General features: G+C 38.9%; 1 protein-coding gene across 2 annotated transcripts in view; it reads right to left on the bottom strand.

The window, feature by feature from the left end:
* Nucleotides 1–347: 347 nt before the first annotated feature.
* gpc5c (glypican 5c) overlaps nucleotides 348–24,903 on the bottom strand; it is a 99,414-nt gene continuing 74,858 nt past the window's right edge. For both annotated transcript variants that reach the window (XM_035906158.2, XM_006786544.3), the window contains 2 exons: nucleotides 18,946–19,087; nucleotides 348–3,416 (listed from right to left, as the gene is read on the bottom strand). In XM_035906158.2, the coding sequence (XP_035762051.2) occupies nucleotides 3,232–3,416; nucleotides 18,946–19,087 (327 nt within the window). In that variant the 3' untranslated portion in view covers nucleotides 348–3,231. The remainder of the gene's footprint in view (nucleotides 3,417–18,945; nucleotides 19,088–24,903) is intronic.

The following is a 24,903-nucleotide window of genomic DNA, read 5'->3' as shown; positions in this document are numbered from 1 at the left end:
CCCCAAGTTTAAAATTTGTTTTTAAGGAACCAGGGCAACAGAAGTTGAGGCAATACAAAAAATAAAGCTCCTGATCATACACACTGGCCTTTGTATTTATAATGCAAATTGGGTTGAAGATGGATGTAGGTATGCTGAAAAGTGCATAGGACCAACAACAGGAAAGTCGGGGAAATGACCCAAGAGTATTAAATAAAAACACCTGTGTCGATGTGTCTCTAGTAGGAAGATCTGCTTTGTTCGTGACTGGTATTCTTTAAGGACAGGCTAGAGAAGCAAACGAAAGAGCAGAGCACTTTTAATAGAGCTCAACAACACTATATCATTCCCATACAAAAGAGACGAAATGAGACAAAAAACAAATGACACGTGATGCAAAATATGTACATTTATACACATGCGAGGGTATATGACTGTAAGGAACCAGTGAGTGCAAAGAACATTGGCCTGGAACAGAACATACAAGTAGGAAAACAACCAAATATGATTACCTGACCCAAAATGTGAAACATTTGAACTGTTGAAACCCACATAGGTGTGGTCATCTTTACTCTCCATTAACTACAATACTTTTTTTGTATGTATGGTATGCCAGCACAATATAGACCTATTGAGTTTAGACACTGTGTCTGTGTAGCTTTTACATATGGCGTAGTCAGCATTTATACGGCATCTTCTTAACAGGGACCATTCATCATCCTCATTTACAGGTAATCTGCTGTGCTAGTACCAGTGGATTCAACCAATCTACACAAGAAGGAAAAGATGTATAAAGAGCAAGCCACGTTACTTAGTTTTGGGAGTTTTTTGTTTGGTTTTTTTTTGACACGTTTTTCTTTTGCTCTCTTGTCATGCATGATCATTGGAAACATCAATACTTCATCATTAGTTTGAGACTCTCGGTTTGTTTTTGCTTTTGTATGTATATTTTAAGGAAAAAAATGACAAAAGCAAAAGAAGATGGGTTCACAAAAAGGCTACTGCTGTAATGAATGAAGCACAAGTTGCCCATAGCTTTGTAAAAAAAAAAATGATTTTGTTAAATTAGAATTAAAGCAGTCATATTTGTTCCTGTTTTCAAATTCCTATTATTTACCACCCCAATTCCAAAAAAAGTTGTGACACTGTGTTGAATGTAAATAAAAACAGCATCCTATGATTTATGAAAATTACTGGATTTTTGTAAATCAACATATCTCATAAAGATATATTTTGCTTACAGTAGAACACAGACATATTCATGAAAAACATTAGGTCAAGTTCAAGTTGATGGCAAGCAACATTTGTCAAAAATCTTGGGACACAAAAGGCTAGATAAGTAATTGCTACTAAAAAATAGCTGAAGGAAAATGTCACAGCTAGGTAGGTTAATTGGCATAAGGTCAGTAACATAATTGGGTGTACAAAGACCATCATAGTGTGGCAGAGTTTCACTATTTCACCATAAAATTGTAAAGACTTTGGATATCACACCATCCGCAGTGTGTAATGTCAGGAAAAGAGAATCTGGAGAAATCTCTGTGCGCAAGGGAGAAAAGCCAAAAAATCACTGCTGGATTCCTGTGCTCTTCAGGTCATCAGGCAGCACTGCATTAATAACGGACATGATTCTGACATAAAAATAACAGCATGGGCTCACTAAAACTTCCACGAATCACTGTCTGTGGACACAAATACAGGTTAAAGCTCCATCAAGCCAAAAAGAAGTGATCCAGAAACACTGGAAATCACTTCTTTTTCTGGGCCTAATTTTACTTAAAATGGGCAAAATGGAAAACTGTTCTGGTCAGACGAATTAAAATTGAAAATTCTTTTCAGGAAATATGGATGCCACGTCCTCTGGACTCAAGAGGAAAAGTGTTGGTTTGTTATCAGCACTGAGTTCAAAGGTCTGCATTTTTGATAGCATGGAACTGGCGGCTTGTACATTTGGTGTCCTGCAACCAGCCTCCTCAGTTCCTAGACTTTTACGGATTGGTGATTGCTACACAGTGGTAAACAGGACCCTGTCCCAACTTTTTTGAGAGATCTTGCTGCCATCAAAGAAAAGTAAATATACCATTTTACTGGGTTCTATGGTGAATCAAATAAGGGTTTATGAGATTAGCAAATCATTCTGTTTTCAGTTATAGTTTACAAATTGTCCCAAATTTCTGAAATTAGGGTTATAGAAAGGCAAACCCTGATGTCATGTCACCAATGAGAAATGGTGGGAAAGACTTTGATAGCTCTGTAGGTTACACATGTATTAAAGTGTAATTCAATGAGTAGACACACAAACATGGATGCACAATAGACATGATCAAAATCAACAATGTACAGACTTTGTTCAAATGTCCAAAACTGTCCATTTATGTCATGGGTTTAAGGAGGAAAATTATGCATATTTCTGCATTATTCTTGATAATGCATTTTATTTTATTTTTTTACATTTTTTGCACCCTTTCTTATTTTGTACTGAGCGACAAGCACAGCCCATTCACAGCTAACTCAAAAAAACAAAAAAAAAAAGAAAAAATACGAAAACTCTATTCAGCTCAGTCAGTTAAGAGCTTTTTTTTTTCAATCAGAACCTCATAAACTCTAGCAAATCTGTCCACCTATGTACACTTACATACTATACACACCTAGTTTATCTGCACAATTCAGCCATGCATGTGTGCCTGTGCTGTACCTGCGTACTTGTTACATTCTTATCACTGCCAAGGCACGCAGTCATTAGAGAATATCAAATCTGCTGTATGAGGCCACATACCTGGGATTGATCTAGCAGTCAATGCATTCCTTAATCCCCAAATATAAATGAGTTGAGTTTTCAAATGAGACGCAGTGCTGTGATGAGGTTTTTAGCATCAAAGGGTAAGTAAACACCAGCAGCAGAAAAAGAACAAAGCGTTTTTGGCGGGTGTTTGTAAGTAAAATCAGAATGATGGCCTTTCATTTTTGGATCACAAAGGTGTGTTTGTGTAAGTGAAACAAGGACGTGCATGTTTGCATACACACGTCCAGCCTCGTAGCCTTGTAGATAAGCGTGCATAATATCAGCTTGTCCAAACACCCACAATTGTGATGCTGCAGGACACCAGTCTGCATCTGCCCCGTTCTCCTTTGTATCTATGTACGTTGAGGATAGCAGTAAGGATTATATCTGTGATATGTATATGAGTTTTTCTGTGCGTGTAGGTTCCTAAAGGGACAGAGGTGAAGGTTGATCCGCAGCCTGTGCTGGCATCAGAACAGGATCCACTGCAGGCAAAGTCCAGCAAAAAGCAGTGCAAGGCTGCAGCACTGTGTCCAGCTGGCAGATGAAGAACCCCCTATCACCTTCACTAAGGGGGGCTTAGAGGGGTTTTCTTGCGGGCTGTCACCTTCAGGATGTTTCCCTAATGGTTTACCAGCACTGGATGGTTCGGGTACTGTGGGAGACGAAAACAGAGAGAGACAACGGGAAAGAGAAACAGAAAATAACAAGTTTAGCCTCCATTAAATTCAGGCATATGTGCTTAAATGTTCTTTGGGTTTGTATATTATATTTAATAATCACTTAGTCAAGATTCCCATTACTTCAACTCTAATACTCTAATTCCAAATCCTTCAACCTTGCACTCAAGATTACCTCAGAAGTTTAGCTGACCCCTTTTGACTGAGATGTGCCAAAGTATTTAATATAATAACCCTTTTTTATGAAAGTTAATTATTTTAATTATTAACTGAAAGATTTGATAATTTTGATTTTACAAGATTGACAACAACATAATTTGTTTTTTGCTGTATAAGACACACTAATAATGACAGTAAGTCATAAGAAAGTAATTGCACTTTTTGTAACAGACACCCCACATAATTTACATCTATTTAGACAAAAAATTCCCAGCTGACATGAAAACTGACTGAAATCTCAGTTGTCTTTAATTTATCAGTGTCATCGCACTGCTTCTGCCATCATATCTCCTTCTCTCTGGGTGGTGACAAAATGTTGGTGTGTGAGAAATCCAAATTACCCACCCTCCCTGACTGACCCAACCCAATAAGCACATCAGTGAATTACTGGGAGCTTAACAGTCTCAATGCAACAAGTGCACACCCAGTCTCAGTTACATTCCAATTAACCGTCATTACAAGTATTAGATGTCTAGATTTATCTGCTAGCAGCACTTAGTGATCCAGAAAGGCTTCTGTGCGCGCTAAGAGAGGAATACAACAGCACCCCATCGACATAAACAGAAGCAAACAGGCACAGAGGTTAAGGGGGATTGACTTTGGCATTGGCATCAGTTTATTTTTATAGAGAAACAGGTAAAAGGCAATAAAGCAGAAGAGTGTTGGATAGACTGTAGTGATTTCTTTGGGTTTAATCAGATATTCATATGTTTACACCATTTTCACTGAAAGCGATTGTTATTTGGTCATGCCAGACTCAGACTGCGTACAAAAACCTCCATACATTTAGCGAGCAGACAAGAGATGACAAGATAACATGTGATGACAAGATAAGATAAAACAGAACCTGAGAGAATACTGCCAAATGAGACACAGGTGGTAAGTTGGAAACGATCCAAAGCCTGAAGGTGTTGCACTCAAGATTACCTCAGAAGTTTAGCTGACCTCTTTTGACTGAGATGTGCCAAAAAGGTGTCGCTGGATAGCAAAATGGTACAAATAAACAGAATGAATAGAATATTTTTTGTAGCAACCCCTTTATATAAGTTAACAAGTTAACAATTATTTCTGGAACTGATTTAGGCGAGGCCCTAGCTCTGGTTGTGATGGGGATTATGCTCAATATCAGAGTCCCCACACTGAGGCAAAGCCTAATGCCAAGTGTTTTTTTTAAACTGTATCTGTGTAAATAGGGCTAGGCGGGGCTCTTGAGACAAAAGTGTTTTGTGTGCCAATGGTTTTTGTTGTTCCAGTAGACAATAGACAAAGACATCATTTATCCCAAATCAGATTGCTGTTATTGTTTCAGTGGAAATGGGCTGCATCTCATCAGGGGGGTGTAAAAAAACAGCATTTGAATAAGCCAACACAACACTAATACTGCTCTGCTGTTGGCTAACCAACTGGCTAATTAATGGAGAAAGTCCTCGCCAGGACAACCAATTAGACACATTCTGTAGTACTGCCAACCAGGTAACGTCTCCTGTGATCATTTAAATCAAATAAAATGAGATGCAATCATTTTTAAAAGGAGAGTCAATACTCAGTAAACTAATAATGTAACCAGGCCTATTTTTGTCAAAGTATTTAAGTGGTGCTCTGAGCTTATTTGACAGCAACTCAACCTGAGCATATTCCATTACCTTTTATAGTGAGGAGGGGGTTTTGCAGTAGAAGCTGAAGTGTTCAGGATGTTGTCTGATACATTTTGAAACTAGGATGGTGCTTTTCTGTGTGGGGTTTGCACGTTCTGCCAGTGTCATGCAAGACTCCGGCAGACCAAAGACATTCACAGGCTTAGGCTATTTGGTCATTCTAAATTGGCAAGTTCAATGTGAGTATGAATGGCTATCTGTCTGCAATAGATCTGTGACCTGTCTAGGGTGTACACTGTCTCTCACTATATGACGGCTGGGATAGGCTCCTGCTCCACTGTAACCCTGAATTGGACAAGAGGAAGAAGATGGATAGATATTGAATATGGAGCTGCAAAGCAGGAGGAAAAAGAGGAAGACCACCACAGAAAAGAATCATGGATGTAGTAGGGAGGATTGGTGTGACAGAAGAGGATGCTAGAGATAGGGTGAGGTAGGCGATCCCTAAAGGGACCACCTGAAAGAAGACGAAGAAAAAACTATGAAATCCCCTCAACATGTCGAGGAAGCACCGAACATTTTTCAAACGGAAAAAAAGAGAAAATAAATACGGACAATAGGTATAATTAATAACGCTTGATAAAACAAAAGAAGCACTATACTGTAAAAAATGGCATCACATTGAGTGGAAATGTTATGCAATAATACGATACGATAACATAAGAGTGCATAGTTACATAGCAACAGGAGAAAAAAATGTAATTACAATGGGAGAGAAAAATAAGCAGAAATTTAAAGGGAGAAAAAAGAGAAGAGTACTTGTTCCTTAAAGCCTCCAACAGCTTGAGGCACAAAGAAATAGAAAACTGGGGGGCAGAAGACTAATGGAATGTTATGTTGTTGTTGTCATAATGAGACAATGTTAGCAGATAAGCCATGCTTCATAAGCTGAGTCATGTGTAAATCCCCGAACAGTGGGGAAAAAGCAAGATAGAAAAAAAAAACACAGAGTGGGAGGGAGTGAAGGATGACATAGAGGGTTAGAAGAGGAAAACATTTAGTTCAGCTTTTCAGTATGAGGATGAATATCCATCGCCACTTGTATCAAGACAGATGGAATCAATCACCTCAGGCGACTTCAAGGTGATGCAATGGCACATCAACATACTTCTCCCATCACAACAGCAGTCAGTGACATATGTTCTTCATCAGTATATGACAAATGGGATTTGATTTTATAGATGTTTTTGTAATAGTCAACAAACAGGGACAGAGAAAATCGAATCAAATAAAAAAACAGAACCTAAGACCATAATACTATAAATAATATGCTGTAGCTTTCAAACTTGCTGTTTAGGGATGCGGTAAACTGTGTCATTGAGATGAAGAGAAAATGGTTCGTGCCATTTTATACAACTGACCACCCAACTTTCACTCTGATATGTAGTGCGGTTACTGTGTTACCTAACTACACATACAGTTTAACAACCTCATTGACCTCTGTGTTGGCTATGTGTGTGAGAAACAGTTCACAGTGTCCTCTGCCACTAATGCCTCTCCAGATGGGTAGCTTGTGTGTTTGGAGGAGCCTTTATTTCCCACTGGCCAAAGAGGAACAACAGCTGCTTCTAACAACCCGGGCCAAAGCTTCGAAGAAGAGGTGGACCTCAGGCCCTAGCCAAGAGGGAGAAGGGATGGGAGGGTAGCAAGAGAGAAATAGAGGAATAAAGGCAGGAAGGTGAATAATACGAATAACAAATGTCTCGGCCATCAAAATTCTGAACGACCGAAAATTGCATGATAATTCTCCGGGCAACCGTGTTAGTTTTCTTCTTTCCCCTGCCTCCTCTTGGTTCCTTTTGGTTTGCCAGCACACAGTGGCTGCTGTCTCACAGATTAAATCCTTAAACTTAGGTATGCAAAAGGAAGAATCAGACTGTTGTCAAACAGTTCTCTTTCTGTCTTCAGCTGATAAGATTTAGTCTCTCTTTTTTCCCCCCCTTTGTGTCATGTATAAACTACAGTTGGCTAGAATACTCACACAGACAGCATATAGGGTTGCAGAAATAAATACACACACACACATTAAATAAGTTAACCCTGAAAAATTATGTCTACATTTGTGTTTTGCCTGCCTCTGTATGTGTGTATCATGAGGCGTGCATGTCTGCATAAAACTCTTGGCTCAATCCTAGCTGCAGAGCTGTAATCCAGCGAGGAATGGTGCTACTGTTTACTGGGGCTTAGCAAGTTGTCACACTACTTGATATCAAGATGACAAGACAGCTTTTCTAGACTGACTTTATACAGACTTTATAGCTACGACAAACATTGATAAATTTTGCTAAAGTTCATTTTATTATTTCACCATACTAAATATCCACCTAGAATTACGTTACAGCAAATCTATTTACAGTGTAACCTACTGTTGTACGTTGCAACTTGATCCCACACTGAACTTACATGAGTAATGAGAAGACTTTGACCTGTTTGTCATGAACTTTAAAACACCTGGTGTCAGTTCACACCTCTGCCTGCTGTGTAGATTTCTAAAGACAGTTATAAGGTGAACTTATGACTTACAGTGCATTGATGGGGTGTGGTGAAGGAGAATTGAGGTCAGTATCTTGCTAACCATTTTCTTGACCTTGCAGCTCTTCGGCAACTGCATAGCAGTTAATTGGAGGTGCATGTTGGGGGTGAAGGTTGTAAAGAAGCTCATGGGCCTAGGTTTGGCAAGGCCTCTGGATCTGCCTTGTATTCATGTTTCCCTAACATAGGTGACTCCTTGTCTTTATCAGTTTTTGACTCCAGCTTAAATACAACACTTGTGAGCATGCATCAAAAAACTAACAGAGGCGCAGTTTATTCGGCTGCTCCTGTATTTCTACATAATGAAACTGTCGATTTTCTAGATCAATCCTTATTTGCTGTAAGACAAGATCTTTATGCATTTGCCAAATATGCATTAGTGCATGGGTGCCAGCTGTCTGTTTCTAAAATACACTGAACTACTGTAAGTAAAAATGATTTTTACCATTAGTCTGTCATAAATAGGAAAGAAAAACTCACACTAGATCCAGCCAGATTTGTAACGTTGTCAGATATTTGCTACGTGCAGTGTTTCCCTTTAAGGCCTTCACTTGCTTTCTGCTTTGTTCATTTTTTTATATATGCTTTTCATATAGCACTAATTTCAAGTAAGTTCTGTTGCAGATAAAGTCATGGCTAGCAAGTTTGGTTAGCAAGCTTCATCTGTAAACAAATAAGGGGAAGGACACAGAGGTATCTGGTAATTAGTGCTAATTACTAGATGAATTAAATACTACAGTTGTTTTTCTCACCGTCACTGGAACACAAACTTATTTGTGAGACCCTGTTACTGTGGGATCTTTAGGTTACAAAAGGCACTGCGAGACAACTGTTCCATCCACTTTGCACAATGTACCAGTACCAATGACAGCAAAACAGGTCTAGAGCATGATGCTACTTCCGCAATGCTTGAGAACTGGTACATTGTTCTTGGGTTTAAAAGACTCACCTTTACACCAAATATGTGTCTTGTTATTGCGGCCAAACAACTAAATCTCTGTCTCATCTGACCATACAACTTTTCTTCAGAGGGCATTTGGCATTTCTTGGTCAGCACCCTCTCAGGCCAATGTAAAAGTTGCTTCACTGTGGAAAGTGACACTAGCAGCAGTTCCAACAGTTTCTAGTTCGTGGAAGGCTTGAGCATTAGTTTGGTTCCTGGATTGTTTCGGACCAAATTCTCACAAATTTCCCCTCATCTTCTTCTTCTCAATAAGTTGTACTTGCACACAAACTGACTGAACTAATGATTTTGGAATCTGCATTTTTTTTTCTTAGAAATGGCTTTAAGACTCTGGAACTGTCCCAATTTGTGTAAATATGCAAATCTCCTTCTTAGATCTTCACTGAGTTCCTTGGACTTCCTCATTGGTCTGCATATTGGTCAATCCAATGAGTGTTTCATTTTTATGCTAGCAAAGAGAAACTACCAGTTGTGGTCAATCATGATCAGTTAACAGGCTCTGGCCTTTTCATGTTAAGACATTGCAGAACCTTCAGTACCACCTTTATAAAAATATTTAAGTAAATGTTTGTATATATTTGTATGCCTGTATATATAATTTTGAACCTGTGTGGATTAGGAAAAAAAGCTAAAATGTATGCAAACTTGTGCACCCAGTTCTTGTTTTTGAAAGTCATTAAAGATTTATGCTAAACAATTATTCCACCCTTGAAGAAGAAAAGTTCAAAGAAATCATTAAAGGCCTAAAATTACCATAACATTCATGCCCAAGATGAGCGTAAGTAAATTTCTGACTGCAACTGTAGGTATAGCTTAAAAAAGAAGAAATGGAGGGAATGACCTAGTTGAATCCCATTTTACCCCTTTAAAAAAAGATGGATACACACAGGACTGCACTTAAACATCTGGCAACTGAAAGAATGTAGCATATAACCACACTCAAAATGTTCAGAAAAAAAGTCACAGCTAATTTCCATTGTGGTATTGTTTAATTATACCACCTTAATCTTGAAGCACTAACTTTAAGAAGATCAAATGTTTTCTTGTTCAAATATACAAAATCCAGACCACACACCAGTTAAGTGACCTCTTAAGGTTGCACGCTACATTGTCGTAGATCCAGCTTCGCTGAATGTATTCCATGGCTGTTACACTTGTAGTCAAAGTTGTTGATTTCATAGTTGGGGAAAAACAACATTAATAACTAGCCATATCACTGTCTTCCAATCACAACTTTACACACAAAAAATACAGCCATGCTGCTGTTACCAGCTACAAATCCTGGATATCCCGACGCTGTTTGTTAGAACAGGGAAATGTTAAATTTCTTAAGGCCTCATTTTCCTTGTCTCACATTTACCGTTCCAAGAATTTAAACAAATCTTTCTTATTTCTTTTCACACACACATTGTCTTACAATGAAAGGTAAGGGTAGAGAGTAAAAAGGAGGGGAGGATGAATTCACACAGTTCATTACTGGCCATCCATCTCTGTGCTGTTGTTGTCCGCAAATCACTCTTTATGTGGTGGCATGTCAGGCAGGGGCTCCTCACTCATTCAAACTAATCTCCCTATTCTGTTTTCTGAGAAACACAGTGAATTCATGCACATCTCTGAGAACTGCCTCCCTGGTTCACAGGCAACCTGTACAACAGGACTGGTACAAGGTCTCTGGCAGGCCACTCAGGGGGCTAAAAGGGCCAAAATACTGGGGCACCAGTGGGGTACGTGTCTTAGCCTAAAGCTAACCTAGCAACAGGCACAGCAGCCTGGCAACTAGCACAGGGATCAGTGGAGTGGAATCTGTCCAGTGTGATTCTTGGCTGTACTAGACTATTAAGCTCCTTGGCAAGATTAAAATTTACACCCTTTACATACACACACAAACACATATACACAGAAACAAATTGGCAAATGGGGCCCTGGGAGGACAGTGACCTCCAGCAGTCAATGTGACAGATTCTCAAGACGGAGTGGAAGATGAGGGAAGTTTAATGCCCAAGACAACTCCTCAATCTCACAAACAAATACACACACCCATCGCTACACACACCAGGGTACTCAGAACACACACCACACCTGTGTGCACTCAAACACCAGCTGCCTCATCACATTGCCAGGTGTCACGTTGTCCTTGTAGAGAGACAAGCATGAAGGATGCAGAAATAAACTGCCATTTATATCCTTTTGCTCTCTCTTTTTCAATCGTATATGCACACGCACGCACGTACGGCCACACACACACACATGCACAGACAAACAACACATGTTGATAGTTTTTGGGGTTCTTTTTAGGGAATCAGGGAAACAATGCCCTCACATGTACCTACTAATCTCACACTTCTCCCCATGGACTTAACTTACTGGTACAGAAGCCTTAAAGGTTGAATTATCCAAAACTTTTTGAGTGATATTAACAAGTCTTACATGTCCTCAACAATGTATATTTCAAGTTTCAGCCCAAAATACCACACCACCCGGAATGCCCTCGGTTCTGAGACCCATTATGGGCTGTTTTAAAGTTTCCACATAGTTGTCCCCCTGCTAACACTTACTTTGGCCACATTAGCCTCACTAGGCTACAACCAGATTTCCTATTCTGGAGGGGACATTTTGATCTGAAGAGTCTTTGTTTTTGTTGTTTAGGTGATGGGAAAACATGGGAGAGTTATTTGGTTATTTGTAGACTGTATTTAGTTGGGGTTTTTTTTTATCACTTTACTTGCTATCACACAGTACTTTTTAATATTTTACTGGAGCCATTATTTTTCTTGCATAGTACACAATAACTGGACAGGAAAAACACTAGCTTAATCTAAAAGAACACAGTGTTGCTGTGTGCTCTAGTTTTTAGCAGGTTTTAGTTTATGGTTATACTCACAAACAAACTAACCAATAGATGCAGTGGTAAAGTAGCAGGTATGTGCTCTGAAAGGTCAAATTACATTATTTTGTTGCTTGTTTTTCCGTCATGTAACTAATAAAGAGCGCGGCCTTGGCTCCTTGTCAAAAATAGCTGTCCGGTAGCAGACCAAGCCCAGAAAACATATGTAATATTGGATACATTTGAACAGAAAGTGATTTTTAAGTTAGCATTTTGGATCAGTTAGCATCAGTGTTAGCAGCATGCTGTAATTCTCTCCTTAGCGCTGACACAGGAAGACAGACGCAACAAGGGAAAATTCTTATTATTATTATTTTATTATTTTAAAGCTGGGAGATGGTCTTGTTGCCAAGGAGATGGGTCTTTTATTTTCTTTATAAAAGTCTCATAACACTATAAACCAAACCTTTAAGATTAATGCTTTCACATTTGTGATGTTACTATTGCAATTAAACAGGACTTTGTTTCATTTAAGCGTTCTGCTTTGCCTTGCTGCCTAGATGCATGCATTACACATAACAATCTCTCCATAACCAAATAAATAGACTGAAATCATTATTTATATTATTTAGTCAATATCAAAAATGTTGGCTGTCAAATATGTTTCATATTGTATTTGCTGTAATCCACAATCCTTCTGAAATTATCAAGACTAATTTATTCAGCACTTCAGTGCCAGCTTTAGTGTGTGTAAACTGTCACTGACACTATCTGCTTAGTGACACCAAGTAGCGGTGCACACATAAAAGTTAAGTGCACAGAATGGAATGCAGCCTTGTGTTGCTCCATGTGACGGGCCCCCTCTGAATTAAAGTGATTTAAGTGATACTTGCCTTCTCAACTTCAAAGTGTTTTCACATATCTGAGCGGGTAAGAGAGAAAAAAAAACACATTGCGCTGTGATGTTATAAATGTTTGATTTTGTGTGGGCGAATCAAATACTTTGATGTAAACTCTTGGTTGCGTAACTGACTGCAGTTTTAGAATTAAATCACTTAGAACTGTGCACTGAGTACACTGGTCCTTTTAATCTGCAATCAGTTCAATCAGTCAGAGGTCAGCCCTCTCTCAGCCCTCTGGCCTGACAATCTGCACCAGGTTCACTTCTAATTGCCACATTACTTATGGATAAGGGAGAAGGACTTTGTTGCTCTCACCACAGATCAATGGGATTGGGCTCTAATGAAGTGACTTGTCTTCTAACGTGTGTCTCTTTGATGCTTACCTGTAAAGCCTACACACAGACTTTGCACTCCAGGTAGTAAATAGACTGTTTGCTACCAGATTTCATTACCACTCATGCCACGCTAACATGCTTTTTGCCATCTAAAATCAAACAAACAAACAAAAAAACATACTGTGATTGTCATTTAAAACAAAACTTTGCATTTTATACGTATTACAAAGGATTACCTTCCCACGTCATCAGTGGGAAAATCCCAGCCGACGTTTTTCCGTCTTTCTCCCCTCACCTACGTGTATTTCCCCCTGTATACTAGGCTGAGATGAGACAGAGGAGGATCACACTCATCCCTGCTTATCCTTCTACTGCATTTTTCAATATCACTGGAATGTCTGACTTTGTTTGCTCAGTGCTGTGTTACAGCAGGAATGCCATTTTCTGTGTTAGTAGCCAACAATAAGCTCTGGTCAAGGAAAGACAGTCAAGAGGGTCACTCACACCAGCAACGCTGGCCACCGACAACCCATTTCCATAAGTTCATTGAGGTTTACCAAATATTGTCTCAACAGCAACCTAAAAGTATAATCTAAAGCAGATTGGGGCTCAGGGGGAAGGGTGGTGTACCAGGTTTTTATTCACACATTAAACATGAAGTTCTAGCCACTGCACCGCTTTCAATAAAGAACACTTTATGAGTCTGAACCATCTTTTAAAGTCTATGTACTGCTTGGAAACATGTGCATGTAAGAATGTCTTGTAAGAATAAGAGTTCCTTCTGTGGTACTGTTAAAGCTTTTATGTGGCTGTGGTATCAAAGCACTAGATCACTAGCACCCTGTGTTTCTCTGCTGATCTGAATTCTAGGTTTAATTTTCACTAATTTCTGTACATACTCACTCCCACCATTTCCTTTGGTTTATTACCTGTTGCCACACCAGAGATTCTTGGTGTTTCCCGACCAGGCTCCCAAAGGTGTGCTGCAAAAGCTCAATCATAAAGGCCTTACAGATACTGCTAAGAAAGGAAATGATGATGCTGGCTAATGAGAACCATTCTCCTCTGATGACCGTGCGCCTAGGGAGCCTTTCAAGCTAATATGCTTTCAAAGTGCTATAAAACCACAGGGTAGAATATGTCATGCAAGTGAGAAAAAGGAGCCCACTTAAAGGCAAGGTGAAATATGGTATAAAAGGGATGAATAGAGACAGCAGGAAATAGAAGACAGTTGTGACGACTGTAATAAAACTTAAGGACAAAAAGTTTGCTTTGTAGTTTAAGTGATCAGGAAGGATGTATTTCATATGTCATTAATTAAACAGAAACTATGTTGACATTTCTCTAAATTATTGGCAAAACAAGTATTTAGACAACTTTGCAACATTATCCACAGTCTCGCACACAACAAATGGATGGCCCTGCATATCTGACCAAAAAAATTTGACTCACTCCTCCTACATCTATCCGCAAACCAGACCATTCTGCTAATCCTCTCGTTCCTTCTTCAACAACCCTACTCTGCCCTGCGGAATTCTCTCTCAGCCCCTTGAGCTCCAGATGAAAGGCTGAAGGAAATGGCAGTCATACTGGTAATATCCGCACCGGGACACAGCCACTACATCTGCAGGCCAGCCAGCTCTCTATGCACGGCAGTCCTAAGGGACCTCATTCAGCCCAGGACCTAGAAAGAGAAGATCTAGGGTTGGACTGGCTCTATCTAGCTTGCCAGTGCATACAACCACCAAATCCCCAGTCCACCCTTCTAACCCTTTACTCTCACGGTAGATTGAATCATAGGTCTCTATGTTGATTTCGACTTGAAAGCACCTTTGAATCTTTTTATTTCTCCGTTACCTGTGCTACAACGTAAAAACGGACAGTCTTATGCCTTTTACACTCAAGTGCGTTTAGTTTCAGCCTTTTCTTCTTTCTGCTCTCCTTCACATTTGGCTATTACCCTGAATCATCCAACTTGCAACAATCCACCCTTAATCCCCAGTCTTTTTGCCTTCTTTCGTTGTATTTTTGAACAAGAAAGGCAAAGTGCGTGCTGGGTCCTGGACAACAGCAGGCTGTAGCGGGACTGTGGTCGATCCAGTGTAATCTTACTAACACTAGTGCAGGTTGGCTGTATCCTGCCCAGCTATTCATTTCAGAAATGTAGCTCCCTTGCCAGAATGAACAGCTGCTACACACCTTTTTGGCCTTATAGGCTTTGGAGGAAAGTTCTTTCTATGCCTTTGACATTCAGGTAAAAATACACCACCAACAACAAACCCATTACCTTAGTGTGCTGATACTATGTGTCTAAGTTGAACACTTTCACCAAGGTCAAATTCAGTGTGTGTTTGCCTGTGAGTTTGAGTATGTGAGCAAAGTGAGAAAGTGAAATATCGAGCATTGATAGACGTGAGTGCAGATTTTGCCCCTAGAGGTAAATTCAAAACCTGTTGATGGAGGCCTTCTTGTACCATACAGCCACACCTTTTTAACTATGCAGCACTCTATTTTCTTAAGTAAAAAAGCCACCAAACTAGCTGCTGCCAATTTAAGTTAATTATCAGAGTTTACAACCCTAAGGGTCATATTTACACTCATGCACACACTTGTGGAGACACTCACATCTCAAATAAGGGTATGCAAGGATAGACCAGATGCACAATAATCGACTCCTATAACTTTCAATCTAGTCAAATTTTGATAATTACATTCTTTGACAGGACGGCAAAGAGAAACAATCACTGCCTATGGCTTCATGTTAGACACGTTTACCCACTGAACTGTAAAGTTTGTGAAAAAAATGCCAGGGGGTGTTTTTGTTTTCTTGATGAGCTCACCAGCATTCCTGACAGATGGTGTTTGTTACCAAAAGAGAATTTTACTTTCATGGCTGTACGATTCACACTTTGTCACTGCACATCCCTCCGGCTCAATCACAGGAAATGTTTATCCATGCGATTACTTGTGCTCCTCCGAGATGGATAACCTGCCTTCATCTCCTTTTTGTTTTCGTGACTTTTCATACAATACCTGGTAGACTGCCTCAACAACAGCTTTAACGCTATAATAACTTTTCTATTTGAAGTCAAATACAACAGATTTAGCAGTGGGATGGAGTTGGTTTTTTTTTCGTTTTTCTTTCTTCCCCAAGTTCAATCCTAAACTTAAGACTTCATTATAAACTAAAATCCCATTCTTTTAAACTTGAAATTTCTCTACTCTATCTTTTCTCTCTTTTTCTCTGTTTCTGTGTCAATCTTCACAGAAAGCAAGGGACGACTGCCTAATCTGCCAGACTCAGACTATGCTAGTGGACAGACAAATAAAGCACTGTTCCAGCTTCTGATGTACAGAAATTTGGTGTCTCCTCTATTTTCCTAATGGAGAGATAGTGGTTTAATGTGCCATTGTGGGCATTTTAGAGATTAATACGTTAATGAGCTATCTACAAATGAATAGCTCCTTTGGAAGAAGCAGTGCAAGTGTTTCGGGTAATACAGTTAATAAGCCACAGTCACGCCACAAAATGTACCACAGAAGAGGCTCTCATAGCTGCAGGGGTGATGGATAATATGGTTCATTAAAGAATCACAGATTTATTTCCCTGTTCATGGCTGTGGCTATGGCAGTTCGAACATGACCAGGCCTTCCTTATCTGGCGCACAAAGTACACTTGTGTGAATTTCTCCAGGCGAGAGGAGCAGGATCTGAGCCAAGATCAAACCAGGAATTACATCATGCAATCACACTGCACTTTCTTTTGGAGCACAATGGTATATCTGATAAGAAATTATCTTTACCAAATCTTGCCTTGACTATTTGTAATGCTTTCTTTTTAGCCAGACAGTGTAAAGTAGAAACATTGCACTACCAGTTTATAGCTCAGTTTTTTAAAAAGCTGCCAAGTACAGTCCTTTAGTTTTTCACAGTCATAAATCATAGAAACATCTGTATTAGCAATCTTAAACAAACTGCATTTTCAGTATGCAGGAATTGTATCGTCTCAGTAAGACTTGCAGCAGTTTCATGCCATCTGTGCGATGGCACAGACTGAGAATCTGTTCTCCACAGATTAGCGCTGTTCATTTGCTTCGTAATGAAGTCTCTCTTAGCAGAACAGTAGGCGGTCATGCCCCCTTTTAACATGGACCTTGGGAGCTCTGGCACTGTTATACAGTGGCAAACAACTGCAAAAACAGATGGAAATAAAATAATCTATGCCTACAATGTCCTTTATCTTGGCCCAGCTGGGAAATTACTTTAATGGTTGCCAAAGTTGATGTTTGGATGAATGTTTAGTCAATATATGAAAAGTCATAAAGGCAGTATCTACCAGTTCCACTTTGTTAATTCTCAAAGATCACAGTAAGAAGTGAAGAAGAAGAAGTAACTTTGTAACAACTGAACACTTAGGAGAATTTGAAAGAGAAGAATGTGAAAGAATGGCCGCTAGCATAGTTGATATACACCAGACAGCTTCAGACAAACAGTTGAGCAGACTCACAAATGAGTTCAGCCTTGTGTGGTGTGATGTGCATCTCTGATAATGTTTGAGATGCTCTTGGCATTAGACTTCAGAGAAGCAAAAAATTGTCTCTTACAATTAATTAATTAATTAATTAATTCTGTCTTCTTGTATTTGTCTAATACAAGGGCCAAATGTGTAATATTACTCTATAGCCCATTACCTTGCCAAAATGTGTGATTTGATGGAAAACACACTTATAAAGCTAAAAGACAGTAAACAATGGGTCATTTTTTTGAAAAATTACTGGAGGTAGTTTAGGAAATCCCAGACAGCATTTTGCAAATATTCCCTTACTTTAGGATTGTGCCTTCAGTGCAATCTTCAGGACATTAGTTAAATAGAATTACTTTGTCTCGTCTTAAAAATAGGTAGAGAAAAAATTGCTAGCAGTGTTGACCTTGCGGTTACAGGACTGAACTGAACAATATGGGTTGCGTTTGTTTCAATAAACAGCAGTTAAATGTCATTTAAACAACCTGTTAAAATGACAAAGCTTTGACTGCTGCAATCTAGAAGAAAAAGGCCATGCGAAAAAACTGCTGGGTGTCTAAAAAAAAGTGTGGCCATGTTGTGATAGTGTTAAGGGGTAAGTGAAGTGAATGAAAGGAAACGGAGAAAGACTGACAAGCAGTATGTAAATTTGCAATTATAGTCACAGTCGTAAATACACTTCAGTCTGTGTTGTACTTAATTGCTCGTCATTAAAATATATATTTAAATGTGCATGCAGTCATCCAATTGTACGACATGTGCTTGTCTGGATTTGTGGTGGACAGAGTAAACATGGTACATGCTACATATTAAGAGACTGCTGAATCAGCAGCTGAAACGCTGGCAGTCTGAGCCGAAGAGGCTCAGCTTACTCAGCTGGGATTTTATTACTTTCCCTCTTTGTATTGCCCGTCCACTTCCTTCTAGCTCTCACTGTATGGTATCTCCAAATGGTCTATTTACCAGGTGCATTGAAAAAAAAATCAGTTTTAAAGTACAACAAGCCTAACACTGGTTGCAGTTGGATAGGCACTTTAAAAAAAAAAAAATCACCTCACACCATACTTGTAACCCAAAGCTTTACACCAGCCTCGTTTTTCACTACATTGCTTGGGAAAAACAAAACACCATGGTAATATGGTATTATTAATGTAAAATTTCTGCAGGAGATAAAATATTCATTAAAATGAACACGAGGTCCAATAGAGTGTGTCCGTAAGTAAGCAAGCCATCTTTTTGATTTGGCATCTGGTATATAAGGTACTTATATGCCACCACCTGGATTCTGCTGGAGCCTCAGCAGAGTGTGAAAATGTGATTTGAGGTGAATATCCTTTGCCAGGTAGGAGATGAATAAAAGAGAGAGTTTGTGACAGTTCTTAGAAAACAATAACAGGGTCACTTAGCTGAAAAAAAGAAAGCACACTGTCTCTCCAGAGGCAGATACTTCCTTAGTCATATAACACAATTGATATTCTAAATAAACACGCAGACTTCGTGTGGAATTGTGCTTGTATAGTGAGTGTTTTTGCAGGGAAAGGTGTGACTTACAGTGTTTGTCTTGACCGTCTCCTGAGGCTTGACAACCATCTTCATCATCACACTCTGTGGTGCTGCCCTCCTCCCTTTCCCCACTGCCCAGCTCTTCCCAGTCTTCCATTTCTGCCAATTCTGGAAACATTTCCTCTGTGTCCTGCATATGCACAGAAATATGGTTAATGCATAAGATCCCAATATCCTGCATGTGAAACACTATGAGCAACTTTTAATATAGATAAAATATGATATACTTTAACTGCAGATCCTTCAAAAATCTGTCATCTGTTGGACTGTTGGATCATAGTGGAAGATCCCATTACTTCCTGTATAAATCTCAGGACACTTTCTGAGAGCAGAAAGGTTATGAAATGTAGAAAGGTTTGGCAGAAAACAAACCAATTATACAGTGGTAGTTGTTAATTCTTTTGGTGAATTATTCTAATTTATATTAGGTATTAGTCTATATACTGCTGCAATGACACTTTATCAGCCTGGACCATATCCTTCCCTCCTGCTGTGTGGCCCACTAATTGGCTTTGTTGGCCCTTCATGCTGTCCATCATCATCAGGGTGGTCTCTGCTCCATAACACCATGTCTGACAAACTCTCATGACACAATAAGAAAACTGTACTTTGAGCATTAGGTTCAAAATAAGGGCAAAGATATCAGAACTTGTGAAAGTTCTGATATCTATGTGAAATTATAGATGGATGCATTTGCACACATGTGTGAATACACTGTTAAACCTGCTTTACAAAGTTTACAAGATCATTCCTGGGACTAACTGACCTTAAAGGGAAGGCACAACCAGTGAAGACATGTTGAGAGGTGAATGAGAGGCATGGAGTTGGCCCCATTCCTCTCATTCACCTCTCGACATGTCTTCAGGTGTTGTGGGATTACAGATGTCTTTGCTATTGACACCACCCCAGTGACTCACTCATACACCTGACAACAGAAGAACAAGTTCTCTTCTAAGCCTTCAGTGCTCCAAAAGAAACATTTCACAAAACCAGACAAGTTTATTTATAAGAATTAGAGTGAAAGCTAAAGAGAAACAAGACAAAGAATCAGATCAGCTAGTCGTCCAGTGAAAACACACTCATCCCACGTGATGTTTCAAACTACAGTAAACGTTAACATGCTATCTTCAACAAGCTTAATGTGCTTCTACAAAGGGTGGCTGTCAGTCTGCAACATGTTCCAAGTGTGTGGATTCAGGAAAAAGTTTCCTGAAAAGCTTGTAGTTCATGATGGGATATAAGTAACACAAAGAAAAAACAATGTTAAGTGGGCTCACCATGTAGGTCCAAAAAAGTGTCTGCACAGACTATCATGAAATTTACATTCTGCAAATTTGCACAGACCCTTACAGACTAACATAAAGGAATCTCAACTGTTAAATGTATGTGTCTTAAAATGTATATTTTGACTTGATGATAGCACAATAACAAAAATCCCATGGTCTCAAAAATGATGCATAAGGATAATCTTACAACCTCAACTAGCAGAAAAAAAAGCAAGGAAACAGATAAATCGCGCTCATGGCAACTAATTTAGTTGCTAATGGTAAAGAAAGGTTTAATTTTCAATTAATAAGATGTTTTATAAGAGGTTTACTTAAAACAAAAACTAGATGTCAAGATAGTCAAGGCCCCAAACTGACAAACAGAGAAACTGAAGCACAAACCGAGGAAGCTACACGGAACTGAATTTAACTTAAGATAATAAATAAATGCTTGTTTGGGTACCAGAGTTATTCAAACAGACACATTAGTATTCTTTTTTCCTCTTCTATCACATTAGTGATTACAAATGGGATGGCTAGAGAAAGACATTTAGAATGGTTTTGACTCAAGCTGGTACTTTTACATGATAATCGGTATACTCATTACTTCCATCATGTTTCACATTCAACCAATGTGAAAGTACATCTTCTCACTGTGGCCCGAGAGAGTAAAATGAGATGATACAGCTATAACCACTTAAGTACAGGCTGATAAACCAGATCTTGTACATTTCAGGTAAAAGTGAAAGTCAATGGTAAAACTGGATGTCTTAATTTTCACAAGTGTGAAATAAATTACAATAGGAGGGGAACAAGGTGAACAATATTTGACAGTTGACAGAGTTCCAAATTTTATAGTATGAGGTAATTCATATTACAGTTTGCTGATAGACTAATGACTGATAACTGAGACAAGCTGGAAATGTTTTGAATAAGATAAACCCATTATGATTTTTCTATCATGTAAAGCAACTAAATAAATTCAGTGTGCATTACAGCAGTTCACAACCAAATGCTCGGCTAAACAGCATAATGTTCGCCATCACTTGATGCCAGCGTGATATTAAGCTTATAACTATGGCACTGAGTGGATGTTTGACACAGTGTTGCTTGGCCAGCTGTCCTTAAAGCATGTTAATTAGGGAGTGAATCAATTAAGGTGTTGTTGCTGTCTACTGAGTGCAGGGTGTTGGGTTATTTTTGTTAAGTCATGATTGCTAAATGGTCAAACTAAAGTCCTTCCTTTACAACTGTAACATAGCGAGGAAGCAAATTTATATTTTGTCCGTGGAGCTAGAGACAGATATGAATAACATGAATGTATGATGTGATAGAAAAAGACTGCTCTGGATTTCAATGAGCATCTTAAGCACTTTCTTAAAATGGTTTGTATTTATTTAATTTTCCTTCTCGCTTTAGAGCAGAAGGCGTCACCACATCAAGGGAGAGTTTGTTCACAGGCCGCCTGCTAAGCTGTGTCAGTTTTTTTTTTTTCAAATATAAAATATGCTACAAAAAGAAAACAACAAAGAAAACCGTAACAATATGTTCAACAATACAAAGGTTGATCTGTTTATGAGAAATAACAACAACGACTCAAAGGGTCATCCTCCTGATCTGTCTCCAATGAGGTACAATGAGTAGACAAGTGGGAACAATATCTCAATAGCAGCAGACTTTACATTATGGACAAGGCAGAGATTTACTGTGCCTTTGAGATGCAGACAGATGGTTTTGTTTTAACATGACTCGTCACTCTTTCTGACATGTCTGTGTACTGTCGGGTTAGAACGACCTATTAGAATTGAGAACATGTGTATTTACATTTAATTTCAATTTAAACTTTAAATAGTTTCACATACTAAATGAAGACTGACAAACTATAATTCGCGAGTGCAATTAACTTTACAATGTTTTATGATAATCAGAAGTTATTATCGTTAATGCCATCATCTATATATACTGAATGCCAACAGTTTCCGAGAAACAACAAAGACAAATGAAAGGTTTTCAAGTCTGGGAAAGAACACTGAAACATTTTGTTGTTTTTCTTTTTAAAAAAGGAGCACAGACAGGCGCTTGAACAACTTGCAGTTGTGTAAGCTGATGAGTACGGCGAGGGCACAGATACAAGATACAAACCTTTTCCTTTAAGGCTTACCTTGAAATTACCCTGGCATCCAAGGGCAAATCAGGTATTCCAAAAAGGCTTTGAATAAAATCCCAAATCATGAAATATTTTCTAGTTCCCCTCTCCCAGTGCCAACTAATGCACCTCTCTCTTTCTTTTCAAAAGCATTCTTTAGTTAGAGGATGATGCGGCAGGTTTGAGAGCATCAAGGGCTGAATTCCTGCATTTTTTAATGCTTCCTAGTCACGCCAAAATCTGTACTGCCAGGAGTAACCAATCACCTTGGAGTCTAGAAGAAAGACTGAGCTGTCTGAGTGTATGTATATAGATTCTGCTGTAATATAGACATAAATGGGACATCTAATCATGAAATGTAAAAATGTGAAATGTGACCACTTGGCATATGATGAAAACTACTGCAACAGTTACAGTAAGCATTTTTATATGGCTATGCATACATTTAGGGTATGATTGCCAACCTTGCGGACAAGGATCATAAGTCCTATCCTCCATGTGCCCACATCTGCTCCTTTTCAGCCCTGTCTGAAACAGTATCACCTCTTTGAGGGCAGTGGTGAATAAACTGCATATGAGGACAGAAAAAAAAGGCAAGCAAAGGAAATCCCGGAGGATACTGAAGGAAAAACTGACAGCGGTGAATGTCTGCATAACATAAGTACTCTCAACTTGTTGAATTAAATTGGCTACATTTTCTCACATACTATTACGGCCCACAATGCTTTTATGTGAAAACAAACATCAGCTGGGAGACAAAATAAGAGTGTTTAAATATGTGTTATGTCTGTGTGTCTGTGGATGTCCCCAATTAAAGAGGAACTGGATGCAATTATCTCTATTTCTCACACTGCCTGACAAAGAAAAGGCGGCCGGGAGAGAGACGGAGCGAGGGAGAAGCTTCTTCTAAAAGTATAGGAATGAAAAGATGAAAACGGTGCATCCTAAGAAGAGTGACAGGTTCAAAACAAACTCTGGACAGCTGCAGTGCTCTGCCATCCATACCTGGAGTAGCTGTACTGTGCTGCTTGTGTATATTAATTATACCTGTTATGGTCAACAAGACTGTTCATAACTATAAAAGAGCCTTATCCATGTGTATGTAGAGCAATTGTTATTTTCTGATGGCAGCAGTGGTTTCATTATAATACAGTTTATCATAGCTTTGTTTTTATAATTTAAATTACTCCATCTGTCTACAGCAGCCTTCATATTCCCCACATGTTAAGAGAGAAAAAAACCATGTTTGGATGCAATTGCAAAATACAATTTGGGCAAATTTATAGGGGAAACACAGAGAAAAGCTATAGAAGGATCTGTCTTGGTGAACCAAATCTTGAATATAATGAGCCAGAGGTGTTCACATGGACTAATTTTGCATGACATTTTATTAAATCAGTATGAAATCTGAAAACAGATGCTGTTTGTGGAAAGAAAAATCCACCTAAGTTTCTTAGAACTCTGAGTAATGTTTTCAACATTTTTCAACAACTGCCGAGCCACACCTCCACTACAAGCTAGCACAAGCTGATTGAGTTTGTCGCTGTTAGTGACACTCTGTTGGACATGCCCTCATGTAACCCCCATTACCTAATCGCTGCATTGGATTGTCACACCCTGCTCCTGTAAGGTACTGAGTGAAACAGCTCGTGTGTGGAATATATGCGCACGGGAACAAACTTTGACTTCTAACAGCTAAGTGATGGAGATGTTATTGAAAAATGCGTGGCAGTTTCGGTGACATCAGCATTTTTCTGAGTGCATGTTCTGACAGCTTCCTGCGAGAGGTGTGCGGGTCGAAAGACAGCGAATGGTGCTCATTTGCTGCTGGGAAGCAGATTTTTTAGACATGAAAATCGGCTTCAGATGTCCTTATAAAGGAGCAAAAGGTTTGAAGAGCTGACTTCAAGGCACCAATCCAGTTTACACACCATGAATACCAAACATTATCAGGATAATCAACCCACTTACTGGGTCAAATCAGTGTAGCTTCTACACTACTTGTGCTTTTACTAAGGCCAATATGCTGGGAACATTGAATTAGATTGCGGCCTACTTTTTCTCTGAGATATCCATTTCTCTTCTTTTTCTATTTCAAGATTTCTCTTCTTACCTGAAGCCTTTGAAAATATGTTTATTTATCTAATGTAAAGTAAATTAAATCAGTGTGTCTCGAAATGAGATATTCAGAATCCCAACTGAAACAGATCAGGAATTTAGTGCCAATTTGCAGCAATATGATCAATTGCACTTTTATGCCCCATCATCCCAAATGGAAAAGTGAATAATTTCACATAAAAACCCAGCATCTCCTTGATTCAATAACATTTACTAAAAAGGAGAAGCCACAAGAGTCTGTAATCCATCTTGGTGATAACCTTAAGAAAACAGTCTTTAATATGGTTTTACAAATGCATACCATAGCAGATTGAAAAAGATTAAAAAGGAGGATTTGGAAAAGGGATTTTTGAAACCCTGTCCCAAAAACACAACCAGTCACATATTTTCTTAACAGGACAAGAATCACTGTATTAA

This window comes from Neolamprologus brichardi, chromosome 18 (genome assembly GCF_056152115.1).
Source record: "Neolamprologus brichardi isolate AB-2024 chromosome 18, ASM5615211v1, whole genome shotgun sequence".
Taxonomy (NCBI): Eukaryota; Metazoa; Chordata; class Actinopteri; order Cichliformes; family Cichlidae; genus Neolamprologus; species Neolamprologus brichardi.
This window is presented reverse-complemented; position numbering and strand designations above follow the sequence as displayed.